At 38.6% G+C, this 20492-nt stretch overlaps 1 protein-coding gene across 1 annotated transcript in view; it reads left to right on the top strand.

The window, feature by feature from the left end:
- The window catches only part of SKA2 (spindle and kinetochore associated complex subunit 2), a 28291-nt gene extending 8195 nt beyond the window's left edge, over positions 1–20096 (top strand). The window contains exons 2-4 of the mRNA XM_067714102.1: positions 6248–6334; positions 14566–14742; positions 19788–20096. Of these exons, the coding sequence (XP_067570203.1) occupies positions 6248–6334; positions 14566–14742; positions 19788–19856 (333 nt within the window). The 3' untranslated portion in view covers positions 19857–20096. The remainder of the gene's footprint in view (positions 1–6247; positions 6335–14565; positions 14743–19787) is intronic.
- The last annotated feature ends 396 nt before the right edge of the window (positions 20097–20492 follow it).

Raw genomic sequence — 20492 nt, 5'->3', positions numbered from 1 at the left:
AGAATGTTGTTGGATTCCCAGGCTGTTCTTTCAAATGAATAAATGTTCTTTAATCTATTCCCTTTTTTCACTGCATATTAAAAACCAGGGATATAGAAGTGAAAAGACAAGTCTCTTGCCAGCAAGAAACTTGAAATCAAATGGTGACACCACCATGCAAACAAATGATTGTAATATAAGACATGACTTGGTAAACTTTATTCATGAAAAAAATAAAATGAGAATAGATAAAGGTGTTTCTAAACCTGTATTGGAGAGATGGGAATGTAAGGAAAGGGGTGCTTTAAGTAGTTTCTTTGGTTGATAATACAGCTAACCTAGATCTAGGAGTGTTAAGATACCTAATTTGCCGTTAAAACAATGTTTCTATGGAAAATGTATTTCTAAGCCTAGCCACTGAGTCCAGAACATACCTCTACCAACTCCTCTCATCAGAGGCAAGGCTGCCGTATTTTCCCCCTTCATTTCCCTGTGTTTTGATGTTGAGACAGGCTCTCTCAGAAGACGATGTGTTTGGAGCTGGTCCTTTTGAAAGGGAGCATTTTTGTGGCAGTGGGAATCTATGGGTTTTTGTAAAGAGGAAATGTTTTTTTAAACTGTACTGCAATTATGTTCTTTTCTCCTTGCTGCCAAATACTTGAGTGGTATGTCATACAGTGTGCCTTTTATCTAAAGCCTTAAGCTTATCATAATAAAAACTAGTATGACGGAATGTTGTGTTTGTGAAATATGTGGCATGCTCTCTAAAACTCTAAATTATTTCCTGAAGTATTTTTTTCCCATTTGTACAGTATCATCCTTACAATCCCAGTCTTCTTCCAAGGATGTCCAATTGGCAGAATGTAATTTGGTGGTCTTTGGGGCTTTAACATTGATTTCCATGGACTTTTCCCAGCTAAATTGCATATTTCATTTACCACTCTTAGGATTGATATAAAACTTTTCCCATTTATTTTTATTACTGATTTAGAGAAAACTGTGAATATGAAATATGAATGTCTTGGGCTTTAAAAAATTCACTAGTTTTATTTTAAATATTCTAATATGCCTAAAAATAAGACAGGTAGCTAAAACTAATTAAACAGCAACCTCATTGTTTACAAGGCTTCCAATGTGAATGAAGTTTAGCAATATCATTTTGTTCCATTAATCAGACACTAATGAGTTTTGGAGACTGTCATAATTGGTCAGTAAATTTCCTACCGTGTAACTAGAAATTTTCCTGTTTATCACCAGATCCTAGAACCCTATCGATATTGTCTCTGCTGTGTAAATAGTTCTGAGTAGTGCAATATTGCTTATAGGGTTTTGGTGTTTGGGAAGAACAATGGGCAGGTTGCAGAAATGATGCAGCTGAAACTGAAGCAACAGTCATCTTTGTTTAGGAAGAAAACAAATAGTAGAAGCTACTTTTCAATACATACATTAAAATCTGAAACTCAAAGGTCAAATTTTTTTTTTTTTAATTTATTTTTGGCTGCATTGGGTCTTCGTTGCTGTGCGCGGGCTTTCTCTAGCTGCGGCCAGTGGGGGCTAGCTACTCTTTGTTGTGGTGCACAGGCTTCTCATTGCGGTGGCTTCTCTTGTTGCAGAGCACGGGCTCGAGGCACGCAGCTTCAGTAGTTGTGGCATGCGGGCTTCAGTAGTTGTGGCATGCGGGCTTCAGTAGTTGTGGCTCGCAGGCTCTAGAGTGCAGGCTCAGTAGTTGTGGCGCACGGGCTTAGTTGCTCTGAGGCATGTGAGATCTTCCCAGACCAGGCCTCCAACCCGTGTCCCCTGGATTGGCAGGCAGATTCTTAACCACTGCACCACCAGGGAAGCCCCAAGTTTTTATATATTAGGAAAAAGAAACACTTTCATTAATTTTAACATTTTGACAAATTAAACTTTGGTTTATTTGTGGTATAATGATATAATAGAAGTTTAGTGTTGAAAGGGACTAGATTTCCATCTCTCTCATTTAATAGGAGAGACTCAGAGGGAAGGTACTGGAGGCCACATAGCTGGTTAGTGAGACCAGAACTAGAACTTCTGCCACATATCTCAATCCTCTTATTTTCTTTTCTTCTGTACCAGACTACCAGGTTATATTCAGAGAGAATTTTTTAATGGACTAACTGCAGAGATATTAGATTTAAAACTTAAAAAAAACTGTTTAAATTTAATATTAGGTAAAGTCTTTACATTTTACCCCCATCTATGTGATTCTTATTGGATTTAATGTCATGTATAACTTTGGTCTAACTACATAAAAACAGAGTAATGAAAATAGAACTAGAGGGAAGTCACTTAGACTATTTCTTCATTTATAAAATGAGGGGTTCAGATCAGAGAATCTTCATTGTTTTTCTCTTTCTCAACATTGCATTGGCACCCTTTTTCCTTTTTTGTCCCCTGCTTAATCCACAGCCCACTGACTTCGCTAATAAGTAAATACTTCCCCTAGGTTTTATCACAAAATGTTCTGTTCAGTTCTTCAAGGAGGATAACATTCTACTCTCAAACTGTTTTTCCTCTTTTAAAAAAGTTTTAAAATTGTGGTTAAATACACATAAAATTTACCATTTTAGGCATTTAAAATGTAAAGAACTCAGCAGTGTTAAGTACATTCTCATCATTGTGCAACCATCACCACCATCCATCCCCAGAACTTCATCTTTCCAAACTGAAACTCCACATGTTAAACAATAACTCCCTATTCCCTGTACCCCCTGTCTTTTAAAATCTGTTTAAAATTCTATTTGTTCTCTGAAATATTTTCCAAATAGAAGTGTGGGTATATTACTTAAAGGGGGGATGGAAATTTTTTTAAAAACCTTTTGAAAGCAGTGGTATACATATAAGTGCAGCTGTGGTGGGAAAGTGGGAAGTCCTGAATTTTAGCATTTGCCAGTTTCCCTGGTGTATGTATTTCCATCCTAGCCGAGTTTAAGCTATCAGCATGATGTCACTGAAAATGGAGTTGGAAAGACATGCAATAGTAGCATGTGATATATTTCTACTGTATAGATATGATAGACCTCAAGAGCATAGATAAGAGTAAAATATAGTAAAATAACTAGGAAGTTATGGTTTTTGTGTATATATTTGTTTTTAATTATTTAGTTGTAAATTTAATAATTTAATTTTTAGTGATGGCTGTGTTTAACAATTGGCTTGCAAAAATTCCTAAAAATTTAGCCGGCTCCATCATGCCATTGATTGGAAGCACACTCTTTGGTATCATTTATTTATTCATTCATTCATTCATTCATTCATTTAGCTGTGCTGGGTCTTAGTTGCAGAACGCGGGATTTTAGTTGTGGCATGTGGGATCTTGTAGTTGTGCAATGTGGGATCTAGTTCCCTGACCAGGGATTGAACATGGGCCCCCTGCACTGGGAGCGCCGAGTGATAACCACTGGACCACCAGGGAAGCCCCTGGTATCTTATTAAAATATAAAAACTTAAGGGAAGGAACCACTTCTTTTTGGTACTATTGGTGATTTTAGTACGTTGTGGACCCCCAGGTATTACGTGAAGCCATAGCTGAAACCACTCCCTTGAAGAGAAGACATTGTTAAATGGACTGTGGGATTATACTAGATAAATTTAAGCAGAACTAAAATATCAAGTTAAAAAACATTGGGCTTCCCTGGTGGCGCAGTGGTTGAGAGTCCGCCTGCCGATGCAGGGGACACGGGTTCGTTCCCTGGTCAGGAGGATCCCACATGCCGCGGAGCGGCTGGGTCTGTGAGCCAGGGCCGCTGAGCCTGTGTGTCCGGAGCCTGTGCTCCGCAACGGGACAGGCCACAACAGTGAGAGGCCCGCATACCGCAAACAAACAAACAAACAAAAATATATAGGCTTGGGCCTTCCCTGGTGGCACAGTGTTAAGAATCCGCCTGCCAATGCAGGGGACATGGGTTCGAGCCCTGGTCCTGGAAGATCCCACATGCCGCAGAGCAACTAAGCCCGTGTGCCACAACTACTGAGCCTGCGCTCTAGAGCTCGTGAGGCACAACTACTTAGCCTGTGTGCCACAACTACTGAAGCCTGCTGCGCCTAGAGCCGGTGCTCCAAAACAGGAGAAGCCACCGCAATGAGACACCCGCGCACCACAACGAAGAGTAGACCCCGCTCACCGCAGCTAGAGAAAGCCCACGCGCAACGAAGACCCAACACAGCCAAAAATAAATAAATTAATTAAAAAACACAAAAACATAGGCTTAAGAATATCTGTTCCATAAACAAGGACTCCTAGAATAGAGATTCTATTTTAAGGTAACCCTGGAGCAACAAATCCCATAATCCTAAGAATTTTGTGGTAACTTAGTAAGTTTTAAAAACTTTTATTTAAAATTATGCTTTAGCATGGTATACAGGCCTTGAATTATACATAAAGCTACAGAATTGTGGTCTACTTCAATAATTAAAACAAATCAGGTCTTCAATGTGTAGAGCCTTTGCTTTATTTGATTTGTTCTACCCCATCCCCTCCCCCTACTTTCCATCCACATGTCATACAGGTTAGTGTACTTTTTTATATAAAGGAAAAGACAATTCTTGAGCATATTTTAATGTGGGAATTATGCCAACAGGAATTTCTTTATATATACACACATACATATATAGTAATTACTAATATGCTTCAAGAAGTCTAATTATTGATAGATTTAATCATGGCAGCTAATAGAACAAGTATATATGACAAATGAAATGCCTCCGGTTTTGGAAAACATTATAAACACTTTTTAAATAGAGAACTTCTAGATTTGTTTTTCTGGCTCATAGCAACTCCTTGTCGTTAGAGATGCAAATCAGATACTGATTATTGGAAAATTTTTAAAAACAAAGACTGACTCTTTTCTTCAATTTCTACTCTAGAAGTTTTTGGTTATAAAGATAGAATTTTATTAATTGCAAAGTTTTCCAATCAAATTTAGGCCAATGATGAGAAATTATTAGTGATGGAAGCTTTAGTTTATCTCTTTCTGAAATTCTGTTCAATAGTGACAGCTTCTGACTTCAGAAGCATTTTAACTTCTGAGAGCCATTTTTTCTTCCTCACTCTACCTTCCAAAGTAGAATCCTTGGTTTACTTTTTGTATAATAAAAATATCTGTATACTGCTTCTCATTGGATCTGAGAACTACTTTTAACAGTTTTTGTTGGTTTATACTTTTTCCATTAAGGCTCCAAATTTTCAAGAAGCAATCTTTATTCCAGAGCTTAAGTTGACAGAAAGGTCAGAAAATCTTCTCAGCTGTGGGCTATGAACAGGAGACCTTCCCTGAGGAAATCATGTTTTGCCTTTCACAGTAAACTCAAAGGATGGTGGTTGTTTCCCTGACAAATTCAAGGCAGTACATGCTTTAAGATCTAGTAAAAGATGTAGAATTCCCCCAAATTAAGAATAATTTGTAGATTATATCACATTCAGAAATAAACCACTTTTATTTAACACCCTGATCTATATCCTTCCCAACGTTTCTCTGTGTACGCACAAGTATTTTACAGCCTATGGCAGTTTTCTGCTTTTTCTCTCTTAGAAGTTTACTGCAGATCAAGGTCTCACGCTAGGACCCAGGTTAAATAAATTGGAGTTATTCGGACTGCTACTCCTGTATTAATGTAGCTTTTTTTGTGTAATTTATGACTCTTTAAGCCTTCCAATTTTGGTCTGTGTGGCACATATTTGTAGTTCTTTGGTTAATGGGGTTGCAAATTATGTTAACAGCCGGAGTATCCCTGAAAATAAATTTGTTCAGTGTTTAAATTTGAAACCACATATCCTACCAGAGGTAGAAAAACTGCCTATTTGATGAGAGTGTGAGTAACCTTAGGGAATTCTTGAAGCCATTGCTAGTTCTTAATAGAGCATGGGTATTCTAGATCAGGGGTCCCCAACCCCCTGTTAGGAACCAGGCTGCACAGTAGGTGAGCACAGTAGGAGGTGTGCGGTGGGCGAGCGAAGCTTCATCTGCGGATCCCTTGCATTACAGCCTGAACCATCTCCTATCCCCACCCCCGCCCACTCCCCCATTCCGTGGAAAAATCATCTTCCACAAAACCGGTCCCTGTGTCAAAAAGGTTGGGGACCAATGTTCTAGATGATGGAGGTTCTGTATACTTTTCTATTTCCATATTTTCAAAATCAGTGTATATCATATTAAAATATGTGAAAATATAAAGAAAAAAGAATACAGTATCATGTTTAGTAATACATCTTCTAGTTCATGAAATAATTATTTCTGCTGATCTTTAGTTCCAGAAGGCTGACTCTGATCTGGATTACATTCAGTACAGGCTGGAATATGAAATCAAGACTAATTATCCTGATTCAGCAGGCAAGGTAATCTGAAAAAGAAACGTTTTTTTAACAGAATATTTTATTAAAAGATTTTCTGATAGTATTTCTAATAGTAGTAGATTATAACAATTACATTATTAAATTTATAGACTCTTTTTTGTGTTGGAAACTTGGTCACAGAATATTGGAGAGATTATACCCATAGTCAAGGAAATTTGTGGCTCCTCTTTTTTTTTTTAACCCATAAATAAGAATTATTGAGTCCAGAGGTGTAAACCACTATGGAAGCCTCTGAAATTCTGAGAGAATATAGATACCTCTAGGGCAGTGGTTAAATAAGAGGGGAGAAATCCTAGCAGTGATGATATTCTCTGAGGAAGATGATGATATACTATTAAATTCGTTACATGAACTGTGATTTTTGCATAAAATTATGTACTTAGTTATTTCTAAGTTTAGGTTGATTAGAAATATTATCTGTTTATATGCCATAAATTATAACTACATGTATACACGCCTATCTATAGAGATAAAGCAGACAATTTTTAAGCATTGTCTGCTAAAATTAATTTAGCACTTAAAATATTAATTTACCACTTAAATCATTAATGTTTATCTTTTATAGCATTTGCTAGCAGACAAGAAATATCATATTTTCCTGTTTCTCAAAAAATTTATACAATTAAAATTTGGGAGGAATTGAGTGGAAGTGCAAATTAAAATAACATTTTATATAAAATTGGGAAAGCATTGTGAATGTTCAGTTTTTACTGCTTTACATGAAATAATGGAATGCCAGGATTCTATGGGAGTACAGTTTTAACTGTTCTACCTCCTTAACTGACTTGACTTTTTCTTTGTCTTTTCCTCTTTTCTCTTTTACTGAAGAACAACCAACCAATTCTGGTCCAGTGGTACCACCTAATTGACTGGCCAAAGCACTCATCTGAGTCAGTATCTTTCGAGTACCATGTGGAAAACATTTCATGTGGGGCTTCCCCTTTTCTTCCACCTTCCATCTCTCATTTTAGTTACACTTCCAGTTGTTTTTCTCTTCTACAACTTTTTTTTTTAAACAGCTTTATTGACCTATGACTCACATACCATGAAATTCACCCTTTTAAAGTATACAGTTCAGTGGTTTTTAGTTTATTTAGTTCATTGGAATTTTTAGTAATTTAGTATACTGTACAGCCATCATCACAATAAATATTTGAATATTTTCATCACCTCAAAAAGAAACCCATACCCATTAGCTGTTTCTCCCCATTAACAACCACTTCTCCTGCCCCTGGCCAGCTCCCAACAACTACTAATCCACTTTCTGTCTCTGAAAACTCTACAGATTTGCTGTCTGAACATTTCATATAAATGGAATCATACAATATGTGGCCTTTTATGTCTGGTTTCTTTCACTTAGCATGTTTTTTTTTTTTTAATTGACATATAGTTGATTTACAGTGTTTCAGGTGTACAGCAAAGTGATTCAGTTTTACATACACACATATATATATATATTCTTTTTCAGATTCTTTTCCATTATAGGTTATTACAAGATATTGAGTATAGTTCCCTGTGCTATACAGTAGGTCGTTGTTATCTATTTTATATACAGTAGTATATATCCGTTAATCCCAAATTTCCAATTTATCCCTCCCCTGCCTCTTCCCCTTTGGTAACCGTAAGTTTGTTTCCCATGACTGTGAGTCTGTTTCTGTTTTGTAAATAAGTTCATTTGTATCATTTTTTTTTAGATTCCACATATAACTGGTATCATGATATGTCTTTCTCTTTCTGACTTCACTTAGTATGATAATCTCTAGATCCATCCATGTTGCTGCAAATGGCATTATTTCATTCTATTTTATGGATGAGTAGTATTCCGTTGTGTACATATACCACATCTTCTTTATCCATTCATCTGTCGATGGACATTTAGGTAGCTTTCATGTCGTGGCTATTGTAAATAGTCCTGCTATGAACATTGGGGTCCATGTATCTTATTTTTATTTTTATTTTTAGGGGTTCGCAGGCCTCTCACTGCCGTGGCCTCTCCCGTTGCGGAGCACAGGCTTCTGACGCGCAGGCTCAGCGGCCATGGCTCACGGGCCCAGCAGCTCCACGGCATGTGGGATCTTCCCGGACCGGGGCACGAACCCGTGTCCCCTGCATTGGCAGGCGGACTCTCAACCACTGCGCCACCAGGGAAGCCCTTTTTTTTTTTTTAAAGAAGATGTTGGGGGGAGGAGTTTATTAATTAATTAATTAATTATTGCTATGTTGGGTCTTCGTTTCTGTGTGAGGGCTTTCTCGAGTTGTGGCAAGCGGGGGCCACTCTTCATCGCGGTTCGTGGGCCTCTTACTATCACGGCCTCTCTTGTTGCGGAGCACAAGGCTCCAGACATGCAGGCTCAGTAGTTGTGACTCACGGGCCTAGTTGCTGGACCAGGGCACGAACCCGTGTCCCCTGCATCGGCAGGCGGACTCTCAACCACTGCGCCACCAGGGAAGCCCTCTTTTTTTTTTTTTTTAAATTAATTAATTTATTTTTGGCTGCATTGGGTCTTTGTTGCTGCACGCAGGCTTTCTCTAGTTGTGGCGAGCAGGGGCTACTCTTTGTTGCAGTGCGTGGGCTTCTCGTTGCAGTGGCTTCTCTTGTTGCAGAGGGAGCATGGGCTCTAGGCGTGTGGGCTTCAGTAGTTGTGGTACGTGGGCTTAGTAGTTGTGGCACACGGGCTTATTGGCTCTGCGGCATGTGGGATCTTCCTGGACCAGGGCTCGAACCCGTGTCCCCCGCATTGGCAGGCGGATTCTTAACCACTGTGCCACCAGGGAAGTCCTGTAGGTTCTTTTAAATTTAGTAACACAACTAATGGCATGTTTCCTTTTGTTTCTTTCAAAATACTTAGTTTTTTGCTCACATGTTGGCTTTTCTTCTTCCTCATCACTAGCACTGTCATAACCAGAACACTTCTTGTATATTTTTGTGAGCTGCCAAAAGTGATCACCCACTTATAATAAATAAAACCCTAAAACGAACTGAAATGTTATAGGCACAAAATTAAATAAAGTGCAGAATAGTTTGCAAACACTAATAAAAGAACACGGTGGCTCCCAAGAAGCCAGTCACTCAAAACAGGCTGTGTGCACAATAATGTTTTCCTCTGTGGTGTGGTGCTAAGTCCTAAAATCACGTTTCCTGAGTTAATCATTGCCATCTCAATTTTACTAGACCCAGTTACTGTCACAAAACACGTAGTATGGGTAATTGACTAACTACCCTACGTTAACTCTTAGCTCTATGGCTGTTTATTCCTTACACCTTATTCACCAATTCCTTCTTTTTTCCTAGTTTGGGAGATCATCAGGATTAGTTCTTAACACATTTTTTTCCCCTATAAATTTGTATCAATATTTGGGGAATTCGTTATTCTTATGGTTTATATGTATAGTGATCAATTCACTACTGAGCTCCATTCTAAAGATCATTTATAATTGCGTGATCCCCTGCCATCTCACAGTTGATGTCCTCTACCCTCAAATCAATTTTCCTCCCAACCTGAAACTTCTATTTTTGTCAAATTAATTTTTATAAATAATTAGAAAAGTCACAGAAGTACATAGTTACAAATAGTAATTCCTTGTTTCACACTTATATTTCAGCATCTTCTTGTATTTACCTCTATATTTCTAAGTAGTATGCTTGTATTGCTATTTTTCCTCTGATCTGAAAAATCTACTGATTTCCTGGATACAAACTATTCTAGTTCAAATCCCAGCTCTGCATTGTGATCTTAGGCAAGTCACTTAACCTCTCTGTACTTAGTTTCCTCATCTATAAAATGGTTTATTACTGCCCACTTTGTAGGTTAAGAGAGAATAAAATTATATATATACATAATGTGTTTAGAACTGTTTGGTCCAGAATATGCGATATATTTTAGCTGTTATTATTAATAACTTCCTGTTATTGACAATAAAGATTAAATACTTTACTATCCATAAGTATCCTCATCTTCACAATTTCTGGATATATCATTCAGTATTTGTTTATATTATTATGTCTTAGTCTGTTTTGGGGGCTGCTGTAACAAAATAGTAGACTGGGTACTTTTTTTTTTTTTTTTTTTTTTTTTTTTGCGGTACGCGGGCCTCTCACTGTTGTGGTCTCTCCCGTTGCGGAGCACAGGCTCCGGACGCGCAGGCCCAGCGGCCATGGCTCACGGGCCCAGCCGCTCCGCGGCACGCGGGATCCTCCCAGACCGGGGCACGAACCCGTATCCCCTGCATCGGCAGGCGGACTCTCTACCACTGCGCCACCAGGGAAGCCCTGGGGCCTTCTTTTGGGTTGCAGACTTTTGGTTGTATCCTTAAATGGCAGAAGGGGAAGATCTCTCTAAGGCCTCTTCTATCAGAGCACTAATCCCATTCGTGATGGCTGTACCCTCATAACATAATCACCTCTCAAAGATCCCACCTCTTAATTCCATCACCTTGGGGGTTAGGTTTCAACAAACGAATTTTGCAGGGACACATTCAGATCACAGTAATTATGGCTCTGCAAATATTGCTTTTATCCAAGTTGCGCAATATACTATGTTTGCTTTTCCTTTCTTACACAACTTGTTTTTCAGGAGCTAATAATTGTTTTCTTTTTTTCCCCTTCAATTTTCTTAGTTTTTCTATGCATTTATCGTTAATTCAGCCTCAGACTTTTCTACCAGAACTGTTAAACTCCTGTCAACATTGTCAGACACATCACATGATCCCTAAGTTTCATTTTCTTCCACATCCCTTGTGTGCTGTCTGTCCTCTTGCTCCAATCTAACCTTCGGCTCTACAGGCTTCCTGCATGGCTGGGAATTTCTTTACCATAATTTTGGTAATTCCCTTTGTTTTACTCCCTTTAGTTTGGATCATATATTTCACTCTTTGAGATGTCAGATGTTTGAAAATGTATTTACTTAACCCTTATTTAATCCTTTAGTTGATGGATGGTTTGGTTGAGTATGGAATTCTAGGTTAGAGATTATTTTCTCTTAATTTTAAAATCATGGTTTTGTGGTTTCCTAGCTTCCAGTGTTCTTGTTGAGAAATAGATGCCATTCTAATTCCTGATCAGTTGTATTTGTCTTCCTTCTTACTTTATACCTTCCATCCCCCCCCACCCCGCCCCCAAATCCTGCAGCACACCTATCTGTCTTGGAACTTTAAGAATATTTTATCTATGCTGTGAAATTTTATAATTATTTTATGATTATGATATAGGTCTTTTCATTAACTGTGCTGTCACTTGGTGGGGCTCTTTAAATATGAAACACGTGAATCTAAAGTCATATCACTTTTCTTACCCATATATTCATAAGAAAAGAAATCCTCTTTTGTGGCCTTTCCCATTACTGAAATATTGGACTTCCTGAATCTATCCTCTATTTTTCTTATCTTTCAATTTTTTCTATTTCCCCCCTCCTTTTTAGGATATTTTTTTGACTGTATTTTCCAGTTTTTCTACTGGCAATCTCTTAGAATGTCTAGATACATTATGAGAAATGAAGGGTTAGGGTACAGGTCTCAGTGTCATTGGGGTGTTTACTGAGTAGATATCCCAAAAGGCATCTTAATATACAGTATTTGCCAGACTATACATTTGGTGTCATCTATATTTCTTTGCCCATATCAAACATACTACAAGTTTTCTTAACTTTTTTATGGTGTCTCTTTTGTCCTTTTCCTGCTTCTACTCTTCATGCCATAGGTCTTGGTCACTCTCTGCAGAGTTATTTTAACAGTCTTTAAGTTAGATTTTCTGTTCTTATTCATTCCTGTTAGAATCATCTTTATTTATCAGTCTCCAAAGAAGAGGGGAGTAGAGGGCCATGAACTGAGCCTCTGACTATAGCCATGAGGTAGGGTCCACAAAGGAGATACTTGAAGAGTGGGAAGATAAGCAAGATACTATAGTTTTGTGGAAATCAAGAGTTCATTTTAAGAAGATTAGAATAGGAAAGAAATAAGGAGAGGCAAAAAGAGGGATATCAAAATTATAGAGCAAGTCTGACTTTTTGATTGTTTAAAATAATTTGGCAAAGGACTCTGGTCTATGGGGTCTTCTGTTATTATTATTTATTTATTTATTTTTGGCTGCTTTGGGTCTTTGTTGCTGTGCGCAGAGCTTTCTCTAGTTGCGGCGAGCGGGGGCTACTCTTGGTTGCGGTGCGCAGGCTTCTCATTGCTGTGGCCTCTCGTTGCGAGGCACGGGCTCTAGGGGCACGGGCTTCAGTAGTTGCAGCACACAGGCTCAGTAGTTGTGGCTCGCAGGCTCTAGAGCGCAGGCTCAGTAATTGTGGCGCACAGGCTTAGCTGCTCCACGGCATGTGGGATCTTCCCGGACAAGGGCTTGAACCCGTGTCTCCTGCATTGGCAGGTGGATTCTTAACCACTGTGCCACCAGGGAAGTCCCAGGGCTATTTATTATTAAAAGGCCTAGGAAATGTATTATTATAGGACCTAGAAGGTTGGTGGCAAATGGAGTAAGAAAAAGGAAACTGGTTTTGAATTGCAACAGAGTCAAGAGAAGAGTTAATTTTCCCCTCAGTATAGGGAAAATTTATATATATTTGAGGTCTGTATAGAGGGAGGTATGAAAAGATTATTGAAATATAGGAAATTTAAGGTTCTGGAGGATATGGGGAGGACACAACAATAATAGTGGTAGTGGGACTTCCCTGGTGGCACAGTGGTTGAGAATCCACCTGCCAATGCAGGGTACACGGGTTCAAGCCCTTGTCCGGGAAGATCCCACATGCCGTGGAGCAGCTAGGCGCATGCGCCACAATTACTGAGCCTGCGCTCTAGAGCCCGAGAGCCACAACTACTGAGCCTGCGTGCTGCAACTACTGAAGCCCGTGTCCCTACAGCCTGTGCCTCGCAACAAGAGAAGCCACAGCAATAAGAAGCCTGCACACTGCAACCAAGAGTAGCCCTCGCTTGCTGCACCTAGAGAAAGCTCGCGTGCAGCAAAGAAGACCGAATGCAGCCAAAAATAAATAAATAAACTAATTTATTAAAAAAAAATAGTGGTAGTGTTAGGGGCTAAGTAAGGATCAGAATGTCCATAGTGTTTTCATTTTCAGTGAAAACGCAGTAGTAGAAACTCCTAGATGGTTTCTGTCTTCTCAGTAAAGTAGTTGGGGTGAGGTCTTTTGCCAAGAAGGGGTGGATGGGAACTGGAGGGAGTGGAGAAAGTTTGGAATAGCTAGTATTGGAGGGTTTGCCAAGAAACCACTAGGGAATGAAAAGAATAACCAAGTGGCAGAAAGCACCCAGTTGAAATGTCTTTTATGGAATAGTGGTTTATATTCCAAAATGAATTTGAAAAACTAATGTAATTTATAAATATAGTTGCTTGAGTTGGCATGCATTTTGTATAGTGAGGTCAGTGAATTGGTGCTCATACATACTTTAGCCCCATGACAGTGTATTTAAGAATTTCAGGACTTCCCTGGTGGCGCAGTAGTTAAGAATCTGCCTGCCAATGCAGGGGACACGGGTTCCAGCCCTGGTCCGGGAAGTTCCCACATGCCACGAAGCAAATAAGCCCGTGAGCCACAAATACTGAGCCTGCACTCTAGAGACCGTGAGCCACAACTACTGAACCAGCGCGCCTAGAGCCTGTGCTCTGCAACAAGAGAAGCCACGCAATGAGAAACCCGCTTACGGCAACGAAGAGTAGCCCCGCTCTCCTCAACTAGAGAAAGCATGTGTGCAGCAATGAAGACCCAATGCAGCCAAAAATAAATAAATTAATTAAAAAAGAATTTCATCCTAAGTGGTTTCAAGTTGTCTTATTCAACAAATCAAAATAGTTCCTTAAATCACCTTCTTTATAATAACATTTAGAACTGTATTTTAGAAGTATGGTGTAATTAATTATTGTGAGCTATACATCAAATATTACATATCTAATGTGACCTTATTTGCTGTTTAATATTGCTGTTTTGTGTGTGTGTGTGTGTGTGTGTGTGTGTGTGTGTGTGTGTGTGTGCAGGGGAGGGGTTATTTCTGTGCCTAGGCTTTAAATTCCTTGAGAATAGGATGTAGGTCTTATACTTCTCTCTTTTTTCCTTCCTCCCATCCTCTGTCCCATAGTTGCGTATTAAATACAGTGTTCTATTAAATGGATGGTAGAATGTGCTGTATATATTTTAATTCTTAAAAGAAGCTTAATTTTTCCTTTCCAGGTTTAATATATATTAATTTTTTTCCTGATGTAGAAAAATCCTGTTACACTCTTAAAGGAATTGTCAGCAATAAAGTCTCGATATCAAACTTTGCATGCACGCTTTAAACCAATTGCTGTCGAGCATAAAGAGACTAAGAGCCGCATTTGTGCTACTTTCAATAAGACTATGACCTTGATACAAGAACTACAAAAGCAAACAGACCTGAAGGTAATGCTTTCAATTGACCAGTTGGATTTGTAGAATTTTTATTCTGAATTTCTCTTTGAAAGATAAATCCCCAGTAACTCTCATTTTGAAATTCAGCAGTTGGAACTGTTGATAGAAATGAGATTTTCCTGATTCCCTGAAGTATAATAGCGCTCATCTTCTTTATTTTATAAATTTAATTTATTTTTGGCTGTGTTGGGTCTTCTTTGCTGTGCGCGGGCTTTCTCTAGATGCGGTGAGCAGGGCTACTCTTCGTTGTGGTGCGCAGGCTTATTGCAGTGGCTTCTCTTGTTGCAGAGCACGGGCTCTAGGCACCTGGGCTTCAGTAGTTATGGCACGTGGGCTTAGTTGCTCTGCAGCATGTGGGAATCTTCCCGGACCAGGGATCGAACCCGTGTCCCCTGCATTGGCAGGTGGATTCTTAGCCACTGCACCACCAGGGAAGTCTCCCTCCTTTTATTTTAAAATGAGCAGGTGGACTTGACATGGTTAATGAAGAGGTATGCTGTCTTGGATTATGTAGCCATGGCAGAAGAGAAATCTTCCTAATACTTATTAAATCTACCAGTTCTGCTGGTTCCTGTAAGAACTAGTGAGACTGAGAAATCTAGAAAGCATCTATACCAGTGACTTTTTTTTAGTTCTCCTTTTCTTCAGTTGGGTTGGTGGACTTGGGTAAGCCTGACCTTCATCCTCTTCCTCCATTCTGCACCCCCTTCTCATTTACTGTAAGAATCTCATTTAGTGTAATCCTCTATCACTGATGTGTAAAACTCTTTAGATATGTTGGAGTAGGAAAAAGAATATGAACTGCTGACCTAGGCACTGAGATCTCGAACAGCCAGTTGAAGAGTTTGCTCGCATTTTCATTTACAATGCAAAGGTGAGGGCTTTTGAAAGAAAAGATAGCCTAATGTAGATGGAATCATAGAGTTGAATTTAATTATCTGGACAAAAGATGTCCAATAGGTTTTAATTTCTGGTGCTAACTCCAATCAGTTAACTGGTAACACCTGCTTAGAATGCTGTATTAAGGAGCTGTGTCTGGGCATGGCAAAAAAGCTATCTGCTGTGGCATGCTGCTAGGGGCAGCATACATGGTATTTATTTGCCAAGTCTGAACTAAATTATGGCTTAAGTTACTTGAATTATAGGCTTGCAGCAAGAGTAGATCTCAAAGGTTGATTACCCAGGTTAATTTGATCAAGAATTCTTTATGTTACCAATGGAGGAAAAGAGAACAGTGCCTGGGTAAAAATCATAAAATGACACCTTAAATGCATGTCATGGAGAAATGAATAGTGGAAGAGGGGAGGGCAATTAAAAAGGGCACAGAGGGAATAGGGAGCAGGAATTTAAACAGTATGGGTGGCGTCACCTGCTAATAAATAAAATGCAAAAAAGATGTAATAACCTTTATAAATAAAATCAAGTCACATATTCTTCATTGTACATGTGATCAGAGCCTGACAACAGAAGCACATAAACTTGTTCTAAGGAAACAAATCTTGAAGGAGACTAAGAGTAGTTCTGGATGTATATATCAACATATATGTATAGAAATCCATGAATTTATTGAAGCACAATAAATTTGGGTGAGTAAAGAGAAAAATGAAAGAGAAAAATGATTTTTTGAATATTTACTAAAAATTGTCTCCATTAGATACAATAAATAAATGGCATATTTCTGAGATTAAAAAAGTGGTACAGAAAAGTAGTTATGATGGTGATAGGGGATGTCAAATCATTTAAATATCTATAAAAGTCTTCATTTAGTTAAAAGAAGTATCTGAAATGAGGAATAATTATATCAAAGGTAGGAAGCTAAGGGTTTTCTCTTTGGATCAGATGATGACAAATAAGGAGAAATGACTGAAAGGCAGGTTATAAACCTTGAAAAAGGAGATCATATTTTAGAATCAATGATAGCCAAGTTGGGAAGTGTTGAATATAGTGGGTCTTATACCCACTAGTTTAAAAATGAGATAGTAGTAGAAAATTAAGGGAATTTTTTTTTTTTTTTTTTTTTTTTGCAGTACGCGGGCCTCTCACTGCTGTGGCCTCTCCCGTTGCGGAGCACAGGCTCCGGACGCGCAGGCCCACCGGCCTTGGCTCACGGGGCCCAGCCGCTCCGCGGCACGTGGGATCCTCCCGGACCGGGGCACGAACCCGCGTCCCCCGCATCGGCAGGCGGACTCCCAACCACTGCACCACCAGCGAAGCCCAAGAGAAAATTTTTATGATCAAAATGTGGAAGAAAAGGGAATGGCATCTATAGAGAGTTATATAACCAAAAATAGTTGTATGAGCCCAGAGCGTAAAGGACGTGTAACGGAATTTCAAGTATAAAAAGAGGTATATTAGACATATGGTCAGAACTGTGAGAATAGTGAAGAAAGCCAAAGGCTAGATTGAGCTGAGGATTCTGAAAACTTCTAAAATAACCAAAAGGGCTTTTAAAATTATTTTGGGAACATGAAGAACAAGAAAGGGATCTCTACTTAGGGCAAATGGTCCTTTGTTCATAAACAAAAGAAAGCAAACAAAGTAAAACGGTTCAGTTATTATCTTGCTATGATTTTTATCAAGTTGAGTGGTTTTTCATTTGGAAGGACAGAAAATGTATATTTGAATTAAAAAAACTTGAATTGGTAATAGTAAAAAATAAATAGGGAGGTAAGAACAGAAAAGGAGGTGGAAGGAAGGGAATACATATTAATTTCCTGATCTTTTTAGTTGCTGTTAAGACACTGAGGTTTAAATATAGTTAATTGTAAAGGTGACCATCAAAAGAAAAAAAAGGACTAAACTTGTTCCAAATAGAAGATAGCAAAACAACCCCTCCCAAACAAAAGTATAGCAATAAACAGAAAATTAAAAAGGCATTAAAGATAGAATGTATGGTATTCCATCGATGCTCTGAAACATTTGTATTAAAGAAGAAAAATTTCTACACATTTTAGACTAGTTAACTCCTGGAAAACCTCTTTGAAGTTTTATTTTATAAACAGATGGTCTGAAATCTCTCTGAATTTCAGAGATCACAATGAGAAACATGGATTCATGGAGAACAAAGTCTTGCCAGAATAATGCCTTTTCCTGTTTTTGAGACAGAAGAGGGAAATTCTCTTACTATTTGGGCTGCAGTAAGGCCTATGATTGTTTTTCATTTTATCCATGTGAACATTTTGGGCAAATGATGGCTTGATAAACGAAACCAGGTGGGGTGTCCAATGGCCTCATGTGGCTATATAAATTAAAATTAAAAGTAATTAAATAAAATTAAAAATTCAGTCCTTCATCTACTGATTGGACCGTGCAGATACAGAATATTTCCAGCATCACAGCAAGTTCTATTGGACAGCATTGCCCTAGAGCTTCTGATTCTGTAGGTACGAGGTGTTCCAGATTTGGCAGTCTCTCTAGAGATGACCTATATAGTTAAGCAGATTTGTAACTATTTGAGTGATTCTTCAGGTCCTACCTCCTATTATTTCCTCATTAACCCTATGTTTCAGCTAGCCTGTTTGTTGGTGCTCCGTGAAAGCCCCTTACAACTTGCCTTCGGCTTTTCTTTGTTTTTTAATATATAAATTTATATACTTATTTATTTTTGGCTGCGTTGGGTCTTCGTTGCTGAGCGTGGGCTTTCTCTAGTTGCGGCGAGCAGGGGCTACTCTTCGTTGCGGTGCGCAGACTTCTCATTGCTGTGGCTTCTCTTGTTGCAGAGGGTGGGCTTCAGTAGTTGTGGCTCGTGGGCTTTAGGCGCAGGCTCAGTAGTTGTGGCGCATGGGCTTAGTTGCTCTGCGGCATGTGAAAATCTTCCCAGACCAGGGCTTGAACCCATGTCCCCTGAATTGGCAGGCAGATTTTTAACCACTGCGCCACCAGGGAAGTCCCCTTCCCTTTTGCTATTTAGTAGTCCTTCTACCTGCTTTTGTGAATTCTGTTTGCTGGTTGTTTTCTCAGCATCTGTTCTCTCTTCCTGCCTAAAAGATAACTGACTCTCTTGAGATGTGTGCCATTCCTCAGACTCAGGCCTGAGGTAAAGTTGCTGCTATCCTCAGCTTCAGGGGTGTGCCTGATTTGCAAGGGGAATGGATTTTCCTTTAACTAACATTGGTTCAGGAATAGGTTTGTAACGCAAATGACATATGAGGAGGGAAAGTCTGAAAGTAGGAAATTAGGAAGAGTTTCCCCACTGCTGAGAGAACTCTGGGAAGAGAAAGCTTTACTTCTTCTAAACATTGTGTACAGATGTGACACCTAGCACTGCTAGAGCCATTTTCCTGTCAGCTTGAGGATAAAGCCACCATCAAGGATATCAGAGCTGTTAGATGGAAAAAACTGAGTCCTTACATTGTTGAGCATAAACCAGCCCTGAAACCTGCCCTTCTGTATTTATTGTGCAATGATAATACATTTTCTTATTTATCCATTTTCAAATGTGTCTCTGTTACTTGCAGATAAAAGCATCTTAATTATCCTTCAAAATTTAACCCAAATCTCTACTTCTGAAGAAACTTCCAGACTATTTTTGTTCCCACTTCTTTTTCAAAGTACTTTTAGAATATGCTGTTCAAATGTGACTTCCTTGGTTCTGTTAAATTACTGTCCTTAAATTGTTTGATTTCTTGGTCTTGTTTCTTCAATTTAATTGCAAGTTCTTTGGAAACTCAAACATCAAAGTAGCTTGTATATAGATAGCCAATATGTATTTTTTCCTTGCCTTCCTAAATTTGTGATTACATACATAGTATGAACTTATGGAAACATTTATTGGTGTAACAAAGCAGAAATTAATTCAGCAGTGTTTAAAGATTTTTTTAATTAAAAAAAATTTTATTGAAGTATAGTTGATTTACAATATGTTAATTTCTGCTATTCAGCATAGTGATTCAGTTATATACATATATACATTCTTTTTCATATTCTTTTCCATCCTGATTTATCACAGGATATTGAATATAGTTCCCTGTGGTATACAGTAGGACCTTGTTGTTTTAAGGGATTTTGAAATAAAGATTTTGTCATTTGTTTTGTAGCTGTTACCACTGACTGAAGAAGAGAAAACTGCGGCAGAGCAATTAAGAGCTCACATGTCAGACTTATGATGAAGAAATGGACTTGCAAAAGGGAACTCTAATGGGGAAGAGATCAATTCCAGAGAGATTTAGGAAGCTGTCTTGTTAGCATTTGATGACTGTTGGTGGGGGGATGACAAAGGAGATTTGGCTTGGGTTACTGGATAGTGATGCCTTCCACGAGAGAGGGGAATACAAGAAGAAGAGCAGATATTGTACTCATAATGTTCAGCCAAAGGGATGGAATGGAAATAAAGAGATTTAAACATACATATGCGTATACACTTAGTCTTGTAATTTCAGGCAAGTCTCAACACCATTTTGTATCTGTTTTTGTATAATCAGGATAACACAGATGTCCTGGCCTATTGTAAAAGAAAATTATGTACCACCAGTCAGTCAAATGTGAATGAACATGCTTTGGAAATTAAAGGATAGAAAAAAAATTTGTATTATGTTATATATATGTATATAATTTTATTATTGAAAATTCTGATTGCAGATGTGGTCACATTATTGTTGAGACTGCTAATGTGTGACTTAACAGTCTCCCATAAAACCTAACTTAGTAATAAGCTGGCTTTTCTGTGACAGCCTCACTTTTATTTTTGTCCTATTCCTTCTTCCTGCTAATGTTGAGCAGCATGAGCTCTGCTTTCAAACGCT

The sequence above is a fragment of the Pseudorca crassidens genome, chromosome 19 (assembly GCF_039906515.1).
Source record: "Pseudorca crassidens isolate mPseCra1 chromosome 19, mPseCra1.hap1, whole genome shotgun sequence".
In the NCBI taxonomy this organism is placed as follows: domain Eukaryota; kingdom Metazoa; phylum Chordata; class Mammalia; order Artiodactyla; family Delphinidae; genus Pseudorca; species Pseudorca crassidens.
This window is presented reverse-complemented; position numbering and strand designations above follow the sequence as displayed.